This window comes from Aulonocara stuartgranti (assembly GCF_965226115.1).
Source record: "Aulonocara stuartgranti genome assembly, chromosome: 14".
Classification (NCBI taxonomy): domain Eukaryota; kingdom Metazoa; phylum Chordata; class Actinopteri; order Cichliformes; family Cichlidae; genus Aulonocara; species Aulonocara stuartgranti.
The window spans coordinates 40,470,933-40,484,241 of record NC_138950.1 but is presented as its reverse complement, the minus strand read 5'-3'; the positions used below and the strand labels follow the sequence as shown (position 1 = coordinate 40,484,241).

The following is a 13,309-nucleotide window of genomic DNA, read 5'->3' as shown; positions in this document are numbered from 1 at the left end:
AGAATGTATGAGAAATATAAATATATATACACAATAACAGCAGCTGTACAAGTAAGTCCTTACGCCTCTCAGTGAGATTAAGTTAGTAAAACTTACAAATAATGAGCTGAAATTCCTGACGTTTTATTGTATTTGTACTCAGATTCGTTCTTTTTAATTTGCTTGTGTGTTTTGGAAACATTTGCGGGACTTGCATGATTCTTGTTTGAGCTGCAGGCTCACCTCACTGCGTCCCATATTTGCTACATGATGGTAAAAGAAACACAACCTCAGTAACTTCACAGTGAATATAATGTGTTACTATAGCACAACATGAAAAACACAATGGTTACTGTCTTGCTTTGCTATGAAGGACTTTCACTAATGCTTCTCAGCCAACCGGCGTCACACTCGCTGACATGACGTGAGACAAACCACAGAACGAAGTGAACGTCAACCTTTGTGTTTGTTAAACAAGTTAGTCTTAGTTAAGTCGGTCAATAATAGTAAGTTTAATGAACTCAAAAAGGAAGAAAATGTCTTTTAAACCCAAAACATTGAAGTAAGTAGAACAGAGCCAACACTACTTAATTACACTGAATGAATTACTTCCAGATATTTGAGTCTTTAAACAAGCTCCCTGAAAGCTTTACTGCAAAACAGCAGCAACAACTGATGCTCGGTAACGATGTGCAGGAAGCCAAACACATATTATCATTATAACGTACTCTCTCTAATTTACAAAGACTCCAAAATCATTTCTTTTTTCACTAAAAACAAATTCTAATGAATACGACTTAATAATAATGTTTGCCAGCTGTCTGCGACCTTCCTGTGTGGAGTTTACATGTTCTCCCTGCATCCGCTCTCCCTGCGCTCAGTCCAAAGACATGCTTGTTAGGTTAACTGGTGATTCTCAGTTGGCCCTAGGACTGAATGTGTGTGTGTGTGTGTGTGTGTTGTTAGCTCTGTGATGGACTGGCAGCCTGTCCAGGATGTCTTGTGCCTTTCGCCCTGTGTCATTTGGGAGAGGCTCCAGCCCAAAGGCAACTCTAAGCAGAATAAAAAATCAGAGGAGTACTTTTCACTTCTGCATCTTGCTGACTTTACAGATCTGTGTGAGAACGGTGCGTTAACATGCTGAAAAGTTTCATTTAAAAAAACAGTGCAGACAGTTTGTATTATTCTTTAATTAGGCACCATTCAGGTTTCACCCACACGTGAACTCTTCAAACCGGCTGTGATGTGTTTACCTCGTGGAATGAAATCCACATAATTATTATTGTTCTTGTGTGTGTGCTTATGGCCATGAGCGCGCTCATCACCTCTGTGCAACACATACTGTCCGTTTCATTCATTTGCCAAGAAAGAGAAAACATAATAAACAAAATGTGATCCTATTAGTTTGTAACCTTATTTGGTGTTGTTGTTATGTGAGGAATGAGTAAGCAAACAGGTTACTCACACAATGTTTTCTTTAGTGTTAAAGAGTACACAAAACCTCTGTGCAGTTTGTAAATCTGTCTGTGAGGTCCTTCCACTGTTGGCGGTTCCACTCAACCTCAAGCAGCTGACAGAATTCACAATTTACATGTTTATTATTTAGTTATTATTATTTTTCTTTGGAATATTTAGCAGATAAACTCTGTGGAAACTGTAACAAACAAAACACAAGTGCTCACACAGATCTTTCATATTTCTTACTTTAAACTACAAATTATGTATCGAACTTTAACACTTCTGCTCACCATGTAGTTATGTTTTAACAGAAGTTCGATAAAGTATCTTAAACTAACTAAACTAACAGACATGAATAGCCCGCAGCGTAAAAAAAGAGTAAAAATGTTTGTGGGAGTTTTTGCTGGAGGTCAGACTTCGTCTCCTCACCACACCTTGGCCACTTCCTTTCCAGTTACGGCCGTGACGCGTCGCCGTTAATGCGCAATGATTAGCAATCAGTGTAAGAGTGATAGCAGGCCAATGGAAGCAGAAAAGTTCCCCTTCATAAACCAATGGTGCGGCCACATTGTTAACGCGCTCAGCGAATCCCCTGCGGATCTGATGCAACAGGGCTGCAACTAAAGTTACACCTTCGAACTGCAACACGGTGTCCTTCCGCTGCGGCGCGCTGAAAACTAGTGCCTACTGTACCGTCTCACGAACGCCTCACATGTGCACGGTTTGTGTTGGAAAGAATCTGATGACGTATTTAAGTGCTGGTGTGAATGTTTAGTGCTCCAACAGACACGTGATGTTTTCTAACAAGAGATGGTAAGAAAATTTACTTTGTTTTAATTTATAAATGATTTAATGTGAAACAACAAACGAATGAATTAAAGTGAATAAAAGTGAAACGAGCTAGTGAAATAAAGTGAAGCTCGCGCACAAACGGGCTGCGGTCTCTGGATAACGGGAAAGTCCCCCAGCTTCATGACGTAACGGCCCGGTGAACTCGGTGAAGTGCGGATTAATCCCATCTGCTGTGATGCGGTCCGGGCATTAGGAGTTGGAGAAGTAGCGGATTTAAAAACTTTCTGTCTGCAAGTGTTGTCCGTTGAAATAGCGCTTCATGAAGACTCCCTGATTTCCTAAAGGGAAATGATGGCTTTTTAAACGGTGCCTGTCGTCCTCGTCAGCCTAAAGCTTCGTGTGCTTTGCTTTTTACCACTCATTCAGAAACTATGGGGTGAGTACAAGTGCCTTTTAGCCTCGTAGGAGTAAAAGAAAGTTGGGAGAAACGCGTCTTTTCTTACTTAACAAACACGTTTAGACACTTTGCAGCCAGCGTTACGCCGCGCGGTGAGTCCGGTGGTTGTTTCCCGCTGTTTGCGGGCGTTTTCGTTGCTGTGTAAAGTGACCTGGTCAAACTTGGCTTGTTACAGTGTAAACACGCTGAATGGATTCGATTTGAAAGTGCGCAACAGATGTTTCTGCCTACATTCTGTAAAATTATGTTATTTATAGAAAAAGTTAAAAAATAAGATTTGTAATCATTTTAATATTTTGAAATGTTTTTTTTTAAACTGAGAGTTTTAAATTGAAATTGTGACATCAGTCAGGAATGGCTTCAAATAAAGTCTGTTTTAAGTTGGAGGTGAAAACCTGGGTGATTCATTAAACTGAAAATGATGAAAAATTAATGTGCATTTATTTTGTAATTACCTTTTTAAAATAATTAATTAATTTTTTTTGAATTACTTAAAGTTTGAAATGGGCCGTTGGAGGCTAATAAAAAATGCAATGTTCTAATTTTTCCCTCCCGCAGGTCTTCAGGTGTTTCCAGAACTCTTTCATCCAGCCAGCGCACGGTTCGTGCTTTTGAACAATTCGATCGAAGCAGAAGACACAATGGCGGCATCGATCCTTCGCAGGAAAATTCCCCCCGTTTCCACAGGCGAGCTCAGCGCTCCCCTTCTCCGACAGGCTAGCCCCAGCCAATCACGGCCACGGACGGGGGCGGAGCCAGTGGAGAGGCAGCACTTAATTGGTGAGTTTGGCCAAGACGATTTTTTATTTTTCCACATCCCGAGGTCGGAGCCGCAGTGCAGCACGGGGCTAATGTCGTACAGTGAGTACAGCTAAGTGGATATTTATCGAATGCAGACGATGCTGTTCAATCATTTTCAGATGATCGGTTAGTTGGATGTATTGCTTAATTTAAACTATTTTATTTTTCCGTTTACTCTCTCAGCCTTTGCTTATTTCACATTTTTTTTCCTTTTTTTTCTAAATTTCAAGATTTAATTTCAGTCGTTTTTTGCAAACACTTGAAAATAGAATGGATTGCTTTGCTCGTTACGTTACGCTTTCCTCTGGTTTTGAATTTTTCTAGGTGATGGTCACTCTGATTGGATGACGGAAAAAGTTGATTTGTCTTCATTTGTTTCTACGACCGAGTCTTCTCCAAGCTCATCTCTTCCGCCCTCGCCGTTAGAACAAGATGTCAAGGTGCCCTCGGATCTGGAGGTCATGACCTCTCTGCTGCAGGAGGAGCTGGCTCAGCTCGAGGACTACTTCCGCTCCGAGTCCACATCCACCGCAAACAAGTTGGAGAAATCTTCAAAATGTGATAAGGGCGCCCAAGCCATGGGCTCCCAGTCTTACTACCAGTTACCCTATGGCTCGTATGGGACCGGCCAATCAGAAGCCAGCCCTGTGGTTGTTACCTTGGCAACAGGGGAGCTGGACCTGGCCAGCTTCTGCGGCGGACCCATCAGCAGAAGCAAAATCGCAAGACCCGCTCCATACAACTACCACCACCGCTACCACCACCACAACAACGGGCGAAGAATCCTCGGCGAGACCGTGAAAGTCGCCGATGAAGTTGGACTTGATACGTGGGGCTCCAGGGGATGTTACTCAGGAAGTACAGAGCTGTCTGTGAACCACTACTCGACGCTGAAGACGGTGAGCAAGAACAGCCTGGGCAGCATCAAGAAGGTGAGAGAATGTGCTTTATCTTTGAAGGAAGAGGAGAGTTATTGTTTTTCAGAAGGAATGTTTTGCAGCGAAGAGATTGCTCGAGGTTTTTGTCTGGGTGGCTCGTACGACGGCCACCACAAGCGAGAGGGACAGTTGATGCACAATGTGAAGGTCAATGTAAGTTACGACAGCACGGGGCTTGAGGTCTTGCACTGCAGCAAAGACGGAGGACTTTCCGGGAGTATCCCCCAAGAGACAATGGTGGCCGGTGACGGATACTTCCACCAGTCCATGGCCAGCACAGAACCTTACCATAGCTTTATAGGTGACCTAGATCAGCCGTCACAAGCACAGGCTGTCGATCCCCAACACGGCCACTACCTCTACCCGGAATGCCTTGCAGACCAAAGCTACGAATGTCTGTCCAGAGGGGAGGGCGAGGGGCCGCTGCTGGGTGGCCCCATCCATCGCCCCACCCAGAGGCTAAAGGATGAGCCCTGCTCTGTGAAACCAGCTCTGGTGATGAGTGCAGTGTCTCTGGATGGCAGCAGTGGCGAGAGGAAGCAGAAGAAGAGAGACCAGAACAAAACTGCTGCTCACAGGTAAACACGCTTTGACTTTGTTCAAATGTGCAGGATGTGATGGAAATAGTAGTTTAAATGTACAGCATGGTGTTGCATAAAGCAGCCACCGCATTGCTTTAAATGTCCTGAAAAATGTAGGAGGGACGTGGAAAGTCCCTCGCTGTCTGCCAAATGCAGCCCCACCTCAGCAGTCCTACAAGTCTGGCAGCTCGGCATGTTTCACTTAAAATAGCAAGCACAGTTGTAGTCTACAGTGGGTTTTTCAGTTGTACAATAACTACAGTTGGTTGTTGCAGGGTCCACCTTATGTAAATGTAAAGCGCCTTGAGGCGACTGTTGTTGTGATTCGGGATCGTGTGAATAAAGTTGAATTGTCTCAAGGGAGGGAGCTGTTTGCCTCTGTGTCATTTAGCTTCAGAGGCCACGCACGCTCAACTCCACATTAAAGTTGCAAGGCAGCAAAATCTGTGAAACCAACCACACACGTTGTTCCTAATTGCAGGTACAGGCTGCGTAAGAGGGCGGAGCTGGACTCTCTGGAGGAGGAGCTGCACGGTCTCGAGGGGCAGAACCGGGAGCTTCGTGACAAGGCGGAATCGGTGGAGCGAGAAATACAGTACGTCAAAGATTTACTCATCGAGGTCTACAAGGCTCGCAGCCAGCGGCTCAAACAGGACGGCAGTGCCTAAAAGAAAGAAAGGAGCCCGACGCCCACGCCGACCTCACCTCCAAACCTGCCCAGCCAGCACCAAGAGAAAAATCAAGTCAAGAGCACCAACTGGTTTTTGTCTCACAAATGGTAGTTTGCATGATTTTGGTAGTTCTTTTCTTAAAAACAAATAAAATGATGTAATTGTTCTGAGAGGATGACTGATCGTACAGACCAGACGTTTCCAAATGGGTGACCTAACTATAACCAGCCTTAGCCAGGCGGCTTCCAGAGGAGATGCTGAACTTGTCCGTGACCACTGTGATCCGAACTGCACTCGCAGCCTTGTGACGACTGAGTTTGCGCTCACGACGAAGGATCGTTTACAAAACGCTCTTTGAATTAGTAGTAGTGACTGAATTTACTTGTGGTTTTTTGTGACATGCGTCAGCAGCAGCAGCATCGAGGCAGAACCATGCGAAATCTAGATTTTATTTTCTATTTTATTTTTACTTAATGATGTTCATTTATCATTTGCTTACAACAATCAACTGAATAAAGGGATTGCTGGAAAACTTGTAACATGCTCTACAAATATTCATTATCAGCAACATTTAGAGAATTTGTATTGCTAAACTGTTGAGTATTTACACCTCTTTACCCAATGCATGTTTGATTTTGGAAAAGCATGTGCGAGTGTTATTTGAAGGCAATATTCTGTTAACTGCATGGCTTCAAGATCTCCACTGCGTCAGTTTCACTGAGTTGACTTCCTCCCTCTCATCAGCTGGCGACTTTTCTCCCTCCGTCAGTGTGATTCATGCTCAGGTTTTGCTTTCTGCTCCGAGACACGAGCGTTCGCTGGCTTTCTTTTGTCCTTCTCCCTCTCTTCCGGCTGTATTTTGCGAATGAACAATCACCTGTTGACGCAACAATAAACGGTTGTTGGGTACGACTTTGTGGGAATTTTGTTTTCAATTGATCAATTTGATGTATCTGAAATTCAGGTCCTTTTAATAGTCGATGTCAATGTCAGGAAATGAAACATCAGGTCAATGACAGCCAAATAAACCAGTTATGTAGTATCATCCACCTCTGCCTTTGACTGTTTTTCTGCTCACGACACCCTGAGCCCCGTTCGGCCCAGTGCGCACACAGCGAATAAGAGCGGGCTGGGATTAAGAGATGGAGATGAAAGCCCCCGTGCCCCTCCCTTTATGTTTCCACCCTGCCCCCAAACTGCAGGTCTCAGCCCTCTGATTTTGGCTGCAGTGCAGTCAGTCTTAGTCCCAGGATTCATCGCTGGATGGCAGGCTCTGACTGACACCTGACCATTTTGTGAGAAAACAACCTTATTCCCTGGAGCCTGAGGAGCTCGCACCGAGTCCAAACAACCGCACAATCGGAGAGTGCGTTTAGAGAATTCACAAGTACGGCCCCCCCTAATATTTTAGTGCCGTTTCCTGTGTTTTGATTGATCCCGGGGCTGAGTGGAGTCGTATCGAGCTCCGGCAGTCAACAGAAAACACAAGTTGCCTATCTCGTGTCCCAGCTCGTAGAGGGCGTGCATGTATGAAGGCGTGTGTGTGAAATCTCTTGGTATCTCTCCTAGCAGTCGTAGGCCTTTCAAGTGCATGAGGCAATATCACACAATAGTTGCAGAAGGAGGAGAGAGATGCAAGTGAACTATCAGAATAAAAAAGTACTGGGCTGACAGAGAGCGCCATTAAATCTATTGATTCAGGCTTCTGTTTGTTGTTTGATGCAATGTAAAAACAGAGCGTGAAGCTGTTCTGATGGAGAATACGTCACAATAAATCCATGTCTCTCTCTACAGCATCGATGCAAGAGCTGGCAGATATGATCCCCCAGCACGCACACACACACGCGCGCACACACGCGCACGCACACACACACACACACGCGCACGCACACACGCGCGCGCACACACACACACGCGCGCGCGCGCGCGCGCACACGCGCACACACGCGCGCACACGCACGCACCCACACCCACAGTTATTAGGAAAACGATCACATGCATATGGAGTCATAAAATTTAATATATGGAAGAAAAGTTGTGTTTCTCCTTACCATGAAATTTTGTGTCATACCACAGATTTGAGGTTTTAGCCTCATTAAGAGACGAGTTATGTTTTCATTCTTCAAACACTCACAAGAGTAAAGTGTTTATATTGTTTAGCTTAACGCTATATTGAGTAGTTTTCTTTACATATAACCAACGCATAAATTTCACCCCCATTTTCAATCGGTGCTGTACTGTACGTGTTCAGAGTTTCCGTAGATACGCTGCATATTTAAGTTTTTATTTCATACTGTGCAAAAATCTTGAGCCTTTATAATTTGTCTCCCTTGAGGCAGACATTTAAAGACGCTGGCTGCTTGTATCATTATTGTTCTTAATTTTAGTCAACGCTGACCTCTGAATCATTCAAGGAGAAAAGGCGTCCAACTCAAAGGATGAACCAGTGTTGCGTCTACACGTAAACAGTTTAGCAGAGATCCAATTCTAAATTGCATTTTAAACACTTTGTTACAGCAGGATTTGCAAAAACACATCATTTGTTTGCATTTCTCGAGTTGAATCTATGGAAAATCCTATTAGTGGAAGATTTGCATTAATTAACAAGTGAATTAAAAATTTGAAAAGTGGAGAAAGAACACCCGACACAGAAACTGAGTGATGCATTCACTGTTCACTGAAACATCAGCAGAAACGATCTCACTGGCTGCAAAGAAGGGAAACTTCTGTGCACCACCGTCTGTGGAGGGCCTGTCATGGTTTCGGCTGCATTTCAGTCAGTGGTGTTACCGGTTGTGGTGGGGCGTGGCCTGCGGTGCTGTGCAGAGGAGGCGGACGCACCTGCATGGCAACCGCAATCACGCCCCGCCGAATTAAATATTGTACTGGGTCCTGTGGTTGGCGTTGTTGTTGTGGTGATGTTGAGCGGGCAGCGGGAGAGCTGCAGCTCTACGTGTATTGTGAACAGCAACCGTCCAGTATTAATAAAGAATGGTTAAAATGCCACTGGGTCTGCCGTGGTCGTTTACACCGGTTTTGTCAAAATTGATGGAATTATGAAAACAGAATGGTAAATGGCCTGTATTTGTATAGCGCTTTACTCGTCCCTAAGGACCCCAAAGAGCTTTACACATCCAGTCATCCACACACTGGTGATGGCAGCTACACTGTAGCCACAGCCACCCTGGGGCGCACTGACAGAGGCGAGGCTGCCGGACACTGGCGCCACCGGACCCTCTGACCACCACCAGTAGGCAACGGGTGAAGTGTCTCGCCCAAGGACACAACGAGCAAGTCTGTCCAAGCCGGGGCTCGAACCGGCAACCTTCCGATTACAAGGCAAACTCCCAACTCTTGAGCCACGATCGCCCAGAAAGTAATGTCTGATTGGTAGTGGCTTCACTTTTGTTCTTAGCCTGATCCCAACGACATGGGCAATGAAATAAAAGCATATCTGGACAGAAACACACACTGGGACACTATCAGAGTCCAGACTTCAACACTATTAAAGCGTTGTGGGATTGTATTAAAAGCAGGGAAGAATGAAGCAATGTTTGAGCTTGGAGAAGTATTCCTGGAGACGAATTAAACACATGACAAGAATGTTTGCCTTAGAAATGTCAGATTGTGCAGAACAGTAAAAGTCGTCCTAATAAATACTGACTTTAAAGCTCAAAGTTTTTGACGTGTACATGCATGTATGTTGGAGATTTCAATAAATCACTGTAACAACTTCCCAGTCTCCTAGCAACACCTAAGGAAATAATATGGGTTTGTACAGATTTGTATATTCACATTTTCATTCCACATTTCTCATAATTAATTCTCTACAGTCTAGTTTTCATTCTGTATAGTATCATCTCCAATATATTTAAATGTCATTGATTATATTCTTTGTTTTATTTTAATTACATATATATTTAAGGTTCATATATAATTGTATACATGCCAAAGTTGTTGTTAGGTTCTTTCTAAATCCATTTTTGTGAGCACTCAAAGTATTTCAGATTTTTACCATATGTAACACCCTTTCACCACTAGGTGTCTCTCCAAGCTCAGCAAAAGACTTGCTCTGCAATCAAAAACTCTGCAACATTACATTGTGGTATGAAAGTCCAATCCCAGAGCTTGTTTTGTCTCGTGACAGATCTAACCCATATGGAAAAGAAATATATAAATCTTATAAAGTTTGTCTTGTGTGAAACTACCCGACTCACTGGACCCTCTACAGTTTGCATACCGCCACAACAGGTCCACTGATGATGCCATAGCCCTGACACTACACACTGCCCTGTCACACCTGGAGAAGAGAGACACGTATGTGAGAATGCTGTTTGTAGATTACAGCTCAGCATTCAATACCATCGTTCCCTCGAAGCTGGACAGGAAACTGCAGGATCTAGGACTGAGCAGCTCCCTCTGCAGCTGGATCCTTAGCTTCCTGTCTGACAGACGCCAGGTGGTCAGACTGGGCAGCATCACCTCATCCCCCGTCACACTGAACACTGGTGCTCCACAGGGGTGTGTACTGAGCCCTCTCCTGTACTCACTCTACACCTACGACTGCACAGCCACTAACAACTCCAACATCATTGTGAAGTTTGCGGACGACACTACAGTGGTGGGTCTTATCACCAACGGTGATGAGACGGCTTACAGGGAGGAGGTCAGCGCCCTGACCCACTGGTGTCAAGACAACCATCTCACCCTCAACGTCGCAAAGACAAAGGAGTTGATAGTGGACTTCCGGAGGTGCAGAGAAGTACACACCCCCATCACCATCAACGGCGCTGCTGTGGAGAGAGTGAGCAGCTTCCGGTTCCTTGGAGTACATCTGGCTGAGGATCTTACGTGGTCAGTACACACAAACAAAACAGTGAAGAAGGCGCAGCAGCGCCTCTTCTTTCTCAGGAGACTGAAAAGATTCGGCATGAGCCCCCGCATCCTCAGGACCTTCTATCACTGTGCCATTGAGAGCATCCTCACTGGATGCATCACCACCTGGTATGGCAACAGCACCGCCTACAACTGCAAAGCTCTCCAGAGAGTCGTGCGGTGCTCTGAACGGATAATTGGAGGTGAGCTTCCCTCCCTCCAAGACATCTACAGGAAGCGCTGCCTGAGGAAAGCGGGGAGGATCATCAAGGACTCCAGTCACCCCAGCCATAAACTGTTCAGACTGCTTCCATCAGGAAGGAGGTTCTGCAGCATCCGGTCCCGTACCAGCAGACTGAGAGACAGCTTCTTCCACCAGGCCATCAGACTGCTGAACACGTCATAGACACCTCAGCTTCACTACTGGAACTTTAACATTATGCACTCCATACTGTACAGTAATGCCACTGTTTTGCACATGTCTCACTCTGTATATTTTATTTTATATATTTTATTTATTGTTTACTCTATTTAATTTGTAAAATATGTATACACACACACACACACACACACACACACACACACACACGTAGAAAAATATTTAGTATACACATCCAGAAATGCATATACTATTATATATTGTACATATATTTATTAGTTTCAGATGTAGCCATTCTTGTATTTTGCTTGTTTACATTATTGTATTTTGCACAACTCTGTTGCTTGTGAAGCTCACACACAAAAATTTCACTCACATGTGCTGTACCAATGTACCTGCACATGTGATGTGACAATAAAAAGTGATTTGATTTGATTTGAAAAAACTTGTATGAAAAGCATATAAGAGTGAAAACAGATATAAGATCCCTTAAAAAGTTATATAATGAAACTTGTATGTTTTGTATACTTACTAAAACAATGTATGAAAGTAATGAGAAAGTGGCCACTTTCATGAGTAATCACATATAAGTTTTTACTATTTCTTTCCCATATGGGAAAAGCCTACAGCAGACAAACGGCATCTAACAGTCATGACTGTAAGAAACAAGAAAAAAGCCAACAAGGACCTGACACAGGATCTTAATAAGGCATCCAATATACAAGGAAGAACTATTGCTCAAGACTACTTGAGAAAAGTTGACTACCTGCCCAACAGAGTTCAGGCTGTGTTAGAGAATAAAGTTAGTCATGCTAAGTATCGACTTTCAAGCTTGTTACAATTGTCCAGACTTACTCTGGAGCATTAATCTGCTGGAAACAGACGATACACTGCAGTCATAAAGGCGTGAATATGGTCAGTAACAACACCCAGGTAGGCTGTGGTGTTTAAATGATGCTCTGCTGGTATCAAGGGGCCCAAAGTGGGGCAAAACTGTTTCCCCAAGACGATTACACCAGCAGCAGCCTGAACCACTGATACAGCCCCAGGTTCCTGTTTCCTGTAGTTGTGGCACCTACATTGGTTGAACTGTGTGTTATTTTTTAGTTTCTGTTGCCTTTCTGTCAGCTTGGGGCAGTAAGTGAACAAACAATTAGTCCCAATGCATTACTACTCATTCCTGACATGGAGCAAGAATTGGTCATTCCATATAAGAGAAACCAAATCTGGAAAACGTTCCCACGACTGACCTATGTGTGTCTGTAGCTATGTGTGTGTGCGGGTTTGTTCTGTACAACAGCTTTGGCAGAGCATTGTGAAAACGTTTGCATGTCTACAGCCTTGAATCTTTCATAACTTCATAAATCAGGACATGTTCACACACATTCTTATATTTCCATTCCAAATGTAAAGCCAAAAAGCACATATTCAATATCCAAGTTTGATATATCCCATGATACTAATTCTCCTTCATTCAATTCAATGTTATTTACACAGCGCCAAATCAAAACAACAGTCGCCTCAAGGAGCTTTATATTGTAAGGTAGACCCTAGAATAATACAGGCAGAGAAAACCCAACAGGTGTTTATTTAGCTGTGAATGTAATCAGGAATGGCTCTGTCCAGCGACCTGTCCAGGATGTGTCCTTCCACCCTATGACAGCTGGACTAGATTTCAGCACTGAGTTGATAAGCAGTTAAGAAGATGGATAAATGGGAATTTAGACCAGGCTACTGAAAATACGATAAAATCAAGATGCAGCACCAGTCACTGGAGCAGTGACATCAACGGTTCCACTCTGGACCTTCACTGGTGAGGATGAATATCAAAAACATGACATATTGCATCAGTGGTTACACACAGCCACCATGAATTTACATGCTCAGTAAAGCTTCGGTCATATTGAGACATGCTGGCTAAAGAAGTAAAACGAAAGGAAGACAGAATGATATTAGAGCCAGTAGGCGAGAAAGAAGTAGGGGGCTGGTGGGGTGATGCAAGAGGAGCAGGAAAATAGAGAAGAAAAATGTGTGTGTGTGTGCATTTTAGTACAGGGGATGGCCGCAATGAGATGAATGGCCTGGAGCTCTGTTCAATGCCTGCATGTATACCAGTGAGAAAGCTGTAAATTCATTATGAGCAGTTGTACAGGGTGGTAGGTGGAGGGGGTGAGGGTAAAGTTGGCTGTGTTGGTCGGTATGAAAAAAATAGATTAAATCTTAAATTTAAACCTTAGAACTGTAGAATTGTTGGATTCTTGCAAAAATCACCAGTCAGTAAATATGTGAAACATCCAGAAAGCACTATCATTCAGAGAGCATCAACGTGATGAGTGCAAAAGAAAAAGTTTTGGAATTGTTCAAATTCTGTCGAGGCC

The 13,309-nt window shown here is 43.9% G+C and overlaps 1 protein-coding gene across 3 annotated transcripts; it reads left to right on the top strand.

Annotated features, from left to right (window-relative positions):
* Positions 1-1,906: 1,906 nt before the first annotated feature.
* On the top strand, positions 1,907-6,726 carry atf5b (activating transcription factor 5b). 3 transcript variants are annotated; one of them, XM_082503489.1, is made up of 4 exons: positions 1,907-2,250; positions 3,245-3,466; positions 3,812-5,003; positions 5,488-6,726. In XM_082503489.1, exons 2-4 carry the CDS (start codon positions 3,328-3,330, stop codon positions 5,672-5,674), a joined length of 1,518 nt encoding a protein of 505 aa, XP_082359615.1. In that variant the 5' UTR covers positions 1,907-2,250; positions 3,245-3,327; the 3' UTR covers positions 5,675-6,726. The 3 variants fall into 3 exon arrangements, with proteins under 3 accessions (XP_082359615.1, XP_082359614.1, XP_082359616.1); XM_082503488.1 differs by lacking the exon at positions 1,907-2,250 and adding an exon at positions 2,434-2,665; XM_082503490.1 differs by lacking the exons at positions 1,907-2,250; positions 3,245-3,466 and adding an exon at positions 3,491-3,547.
* The last annotated feature ends 6,583 nt before the right edge of the window (positions 6,727-13,309 follow it).

What these genes read in the sequence shown, in the direction of transcription:
- atf5b (XM_082503489.1), top strand. Translation starts at nt 3,328, where the DNA reads ATGGCGGCATCGATCCTTCGCAGGAAAATTCCCCCCGTTTCCACAGGC. An exon ending in GGAGAGGCAGCACTTAATTG is followed by an intron (nt 3,467 to 3,811) that starts GTGAGTTTGGCC and finishes GAATTTTTCTAG; the next exon opens with GTGATGGTCACTCTGATTGG. An exon ending in AACAAAACTGCTGCTCACAG is followed by an intron (nt 5,004 to 5,487) that starts GTAAACACGCTT and finishes TCCTAATTGCAG; the next exon opens with GTACAGGCTGCGTAAGAGGG.